This window comes from Olea europaea, chromosome 10, assembly GCF_002742605.1.
Source record: "Olea europaea var. sylvestris chromosome 10, O_europaea_v1, whole genome shotgun sequence".
In the NCBI taxonomy this organism is placed as follows: domain Eukaryota; kingdom Viridiplantae; phylum Streptophyta; class Magnoliopsida; order Lamiales; family Oleaceae; genus Olea; species Olea europaea.
In genome coordinates this window covers 6,186,732-6,192,672 of record NC_036246.1, presented here as the reverse complement: position 1 = coordinate 6,192,672, position 5,941 = coordinate 6,186,732, and the positions used below count along the sequence as shown (strand labels likewise).

The 5,941-nt window shown below is 29.8% G+C and overlaps 1 protein-coding gene across 1 annotated transcript in view; it reads right to left on the bottom strand.

The window, feature by feature from the left end:
- Positions 1-4,237: 4,237 nt before the first annotated feature.
- Positions 4,238-5,941, bottom strand: part of LOC111400216 (nicotinate phosphoribosyltransferase 1-like) — a 12,153-nt gene continuing 10,449 nt past the window's right edge. The window contains exons 11-14 of the mRNA XM_023027642.1: positions 5,263-5,343; positions 5,158-5,179; positions 4,721-4,858; positions 4,238-4,577 (exon numbers count right to left, since the gene is read on the bottom strand). Of these exons, the coding sequence (XP_022883410.1) occupies positions 4,500-4,577; positions 4,721-4,858; positions 5,158-5,179; positions 5,263-5,343 (319 nt within the window). The 3' untranslated portion in view covers positions 4,238-4,499. The remainder of the gene's footprint in view (positions 4,578-4,720; positions 4,859-5,157; positions 5,180-5,262; positions 5,344-5,941) is intronic.

Below are 5,941 nucleotides of genomic sequence, written 5' to 3'. Positions count from 1 at the left end.
TCATCGCGTCTATGTACCTCCTCTACCGGGGCATCACGGGTTTCAGGACGTCTTCTTGGCAGCATTGTGAAGAAACGATTTCGGCTTTGATACCAACTGATGTAGCGGAAGATTATAGGGAAAATGAACAATCACAAAATGAGAAAACTCTCAAGAAAATTTTTATTAAATTCTAGAACTGCCGCCTCAAAGGGCTTACAACGCCTTAAATAGAAAAAAACCTAGAATTTTTTTGAAAATAGAATAAAAAAGATATTTTTTCAAAAATAGAAAAATATGAGATAACCACTAAGATGGAAAATCCTTATCTTCAGAATCATCCTCCAACAAACTGAATACAAATCCGAATTTTATGGAAAGAGATATTGTAAAAATAAAAATTACCATAAATAGGAAAAAGGCCTAAACGAGGGCCTAAACGATGGATTTTGCCCAAAATTGGTCTTGTGTCAGGGTCAAAGGCGCTGAGTTTTATTCATTGGCTCGATTCCAATTGAATTAGACTAACAATTTGCAAAAACGAACAAACCCGAAGTTATTATGGAATAAAAAATCATTATTTTGTCTTGCGACGGTTCCATTTCATCATAAACTCTAATTTCTTATGCACTTCATCAAATTCCCTCACGCTAACTCAAATCAATAATTTTATATTAAATTCTTGGGAATCAAATTTCTTAGAATTATAAGGTTAAATGATTTAGTTATTGTTAAAGTAATGAGACAATTATGTTTTATTAACTATAATATGTTAGAACTTTTCAATTTCCCTACAACCGTACCAGCACCCTTTTTCTTATTATATATTAATAAAATATTTGAGTATAATACTTTTTTCTTTCTATTAGGATAACTTGTGCATAACCAGCTCAAAATTATTTTTTCTTGAACCCAATTTATCTTAATTAACATGAGCCACAAAATGAGTATAATATTGATCTGTTTTTATCAAATACTAAAATGCTTAATTATTCAATCTAAATAATTTACGATAAATTCTAAAAAAGCACGTGTAAGTAAAATTAATCATTTATACAAATAAATGGGTCATATTTATTGCTCCCACTTTTAGACTTTAGTGTGAGGACAAGGTTGACATGGACTGTTTCATTTGCTAAATGATCAATATTAAGTTTAAGCCCCATATGAGAAATATTAAGAAAAATCCGGGGTGTTACAAATAAAGACAAATATTGTATGATATTGTATTTGTATAATATTTCTTATATTTGCTATATTATTTTTTTCAACATTGATATATATTACTAGATTAAGATATCAATAACTTTTTTATTTTGCATGCTAGAAACATCATAGATATATACATTATCATCAAAAGCACTAACAGAGGCTAGGCTTGATTCATCAATAGATTAACAAAATGAGTCAGGTCGTCAGTTTAATTTGAAAAATATAATCTTTTTCCATTTTATTAACTGTTAATGTATATTTTTATTATCATATCTTAAATTTGTTTTCATATTTGTAGAATTTACGTCACCAAACAAAGATTACGATTATATCTTTATAAGACAACTGAATGCATTTGAAGAATAGTGAATTATAAAAGTATTCATATTTCGAAAATGTTCCATTGAGGTGTATAACAATAAAAACGTTTCTTTTGAAGTTTTAAAACTTATTTTATGTGATGGAAGTGTATTATATAATATCAGATTTAGCCAATATTTTTCTTATAGAAATTTCACTATTAGACTAATATGTTATTTTCTTTTACAATGCTTTCAGGGAAGTAGTTTTCAAGCTACTTTGATTACAGACACAATCAAAAAGTTCTTTCCCATCCTTACTGACTTCTAAATGGAAAAATAAGAGCAATTAATCTTATTCAACATTTTCACATTAATACATAATTTCATATTAACTTTTATTCATACATATATTTTTTTACAGTTTTAATTTTTCCTTTAACAATATTAATTACTTTAAAAAATAGTAGTACTTCAAAAATATTACGTATATCATTTATTCGATATATACGACAGGCAATGCAAATGCTTACTACTAATATATATAAAAGTTGAAGGATATAAAAATAAGCATGGGATTTTCTGTTTTTATAACGCTGCTGAAGCTCTTACAAAATTGCTACAAAGATTGAAGCGGAGTTTATTGATGTGATTGATATGTTTAGTTTAATTTTAACCACAATTTTATAGGATTCACATTTTTTATCAACTTTTAGATCACAAATTTTATCTACTTTTATTAAAATCTACTAAAAATCTTATTTTTACCTAAACTAGACAAGGCTATGTTATTTTATGTAGACTGTCATGAAGATCTGAACAACAATTATTTCTCTATAAGGTGGCTTACGAGTTTACAAATGTTTTCGTGGGAGCTAATTAGAGGCTTTATTGTTCTATAAACGAGGGCTAGACGACAGATTAGATTCCTTTTTCTTTTAGTTTTTTTATTCAAAAATTTCTACAACAAATTGAGTAGGTTGCTGGTGGAATATTCTCTCTCATTTACGAAAAGTATGGAATTTGGGTTTGATTAGGGCTATCCATTTAATTATTCTAGGGTAGCTATTGGGAATTGTGATTAATTTCTTATTTTGCTGACAAGATTCTCCCATAGAAGTAGGGCTGAACAAAATTCTCGAACCAAATTCGAACCCGAACTGAATTGAGCGGTTCTTTTGAATTAAATACCCGAATGAGTATTTGAATCGAGAATAGACGGGTTTTGGTTCTTAGTTCTAGAACTGAAGAACTGAATCTCCCTAATTTTTTTAATTTATTTATTTTAAATAAATCAAATTATTTTATTTTTTCTAAATAAATTTGTTAACTAGCTAATTTAGTTCAAACAAAAAAATATGAATTTTTTATTTCTAATTTTTAGTTCAAAGCCAACTTAATCAAATTGATATAAGTTTTATCTAAATATGTTATTCTACCATAGTATCATTTCTACAGTTCTGAAGAAATCGAATTGAAACTCGATAACACATCTTTTAATTATTTTGAGCTCGCTATCTCACTCTTCTTGTGATTTTAACAATCAAATCTCTGAAAAATTCAGCAAAAAGAGATACAAAAGACACATAAGATTGGACTACGTTATTTTGTAAGAGCTAAGATTGAACATATCATTAGTCAAATTAATGTAACTTTGTAAATACTAAAAAATTTAAATACGATACGGAACTTGAGAACCAAATGGAACTGAACCGAATCCGAACAATTTCACAATTCAATTTGGACCTGACGGTTCCACTTACTAAATCCTCGAAAATTTTGGGTCCGATTCGGTTCAATTATAATCAAACCGGATCAAACCATGTTTAGCCCTACACATAAATATTAAGAATACTGGAAAAATGAAACGGACAAAGAAATATTATGAACTCTTCAAATATACATGTTCTACTATAACATAAATTGTTACAACCATCTATAATATTTCAAATCTCAAACTATAAAGTAATCCAATATAGTTTTTGATGAGTTTCAACAAATCTAATTTGATTCTAGGTCAAGATTTAAGACTTGGGGTTTCTTTTTATCATCAGATGTTAGTTACCAATTTTATCATCATTTGATGTTGATTTGATCCCTAAACATGCTCCTACAAGATAGTGAATCAATTGAGAATACCAATTCTTGAACACGAGTATTCGTTTAAATCTTATCAGCTATTAATATTTGTTGAAATTTAACGAACTCTGATACCATATTAATACTTGTGATTTCATCTTAAAATGTCAACTTTTTAAAAAAGAGTAATCTTTTATTTTATTTTATTTTATTTTATTTTATATATATGAATTTTATCCTTGACATCATAAACCATTCCATCGATTAGGCTGACGGAAGGATTTGTTCTGGAAGCTTTGCCAATTTTTCTTAGAAATTGTTAAAACATATCTTTGTCATATTTTCCTTGAACATAAAACGTACGGACAATTGGCAAAAGGGAATTTCTGACCATCTTTATTGATTTTTCCCTTTAAAACTGATGTCCTATCATTTCTCAGTCCTTCACAAAAGTTTATACTTCTTAGTTTTGACAAAGATTTGAGGAAATTTCCCAACGCACATTGCCCCCGAGATATATTAATCTAGTTTAGGAGCTTTGAATACATATTCTTTAAGTCATCCTGATCAGGGATATATATTTATAAAACGAGTAATGAATCTATCAACTATGGATCACATATTTTCATATTTCAATATTTGGATTTCACTTCGTATAACCAAACAAGAAAAGAAAAGAATTGTGAACTTTTCAAGGCCTTAACTAAAAAACATTTGCTACAAATTACACGCACTAATTGAGACAAAACAAGAACAGAAGCACATTTACATGTATATACTTCTCTTGACCAGAAACTTAAAAAGGATAAAGAAAAATTATTATTCTTCAATTATAGAATCATGTGAACCTGGCCTACTACCTGTCAAGAGGATTCATTAGCTTCCTGGGTATTATTTCATCTCTCACACTCAGTGAGTCACTATGAACTTTTATTGCAACTCTCCAATAGGTGCTTCATTGAGCCACAAGAAGTGGATGAAATCATACAACTTTGCACTTACGCTAACCTGGCAGGAAATAATAGAAGCCAGTGAAATTTATCGAGAGAAACGTTGTCATCAGTGTATATAAAAGTCATGCAGTGCACAACACATTTAATGGGTATACAGAGGTAAAGTACTAGGTGTAGGGTGTAATTGATAGATCATACCTTGTAAGGAGTAGGGTTCAACCTTCTCAGGTGGTCGGTCCGCATCTGGTCCAGTTGTTTAATACAACGTTCTCTAATCAACTTAAGGGGCGGTAATTCTTCTCTAGCTTTTCCTTTAAAAGCCAAAAAAATGGATGTCTATAGTGGAGCGATGAATCAACAAAAGTTGGTTTTATAAAAATATCATAGTATAGACAAGGTACTAGTTAACTTCCCAACATTCATTCATAATCTAGTTAATGAAATTAGTTATCATGTGTAAAAGTGCTGTAGGCAGAGGGGTAAGCTTTTCATAAAATTATGCAATTTTAATTCCTAAGTAAGCAATTGTTTAGGAATGCATATATAAGCAGGATATACAAATATGATCACAGCACTTGTTGGAGTAAATTTATTACTATAAAAAGAAAACTTGTCAGAGTTTATGCTAAAGATACTTTCTGCAGGAAACCATTGCAACTATTATGAGTTTAACAAAATTAGCATGAATTGCCAAACTTAGTTTTCCAAATTATGTATAGCACTGGGAGTTGTGTAATTACTCCCCTGTGGCTAGGGATGGCAAATCGCCAGCCGCCTCAGGCCCAGCCCATAATGCGCGAGCTGCATTGACCATTTTTGGCCTGTGTTAATGTTTTGCATTTCAAAGTCTATTAATTGCTAGGTTTGCCTCTAATTGAGGTCCTTCAATGAGTTTCTTGAAATGGAATTTGTTCTATTTTATTCATCGGGTTCCATAATTTTTAGTTCTATTCATTTTTGTTTGAATTGTTGGAACGAAAACCAAAGAGATGAAAGGATCTTGACAGCTGCTTCATCAGGTTGATGAGAAATCTTGAATTTAATTGGCTGAAAAATGAACATGACTTTAATTTTTAATTCCTTGAATTCATTTTTTTTTCTCTGAAGTAGTTAATACTTACCAATCATCCTCATTTTTTTTTTTTTTTATTATTATCATTTTTTTTCAGTTACAAACCATAGCAGCAATTTCAGTCTTATCGTGATTTTACAATTTGAGTATTATTAATTTTTTATTGTTATTAAAATCGTGGATATAATTGTGCTTTATATTATTCTTCAATTAGGATTTCACGAACTAAAAGGTGAGCCGGCTCGTTGGCATCCCTACATGGGGCTTACCGTTTCCAAGTAATAAGCATTACCTACATAATGGCCTTAACATCCCAGCAGCTATTAGTGTTTTTTAGCACTGCCCAG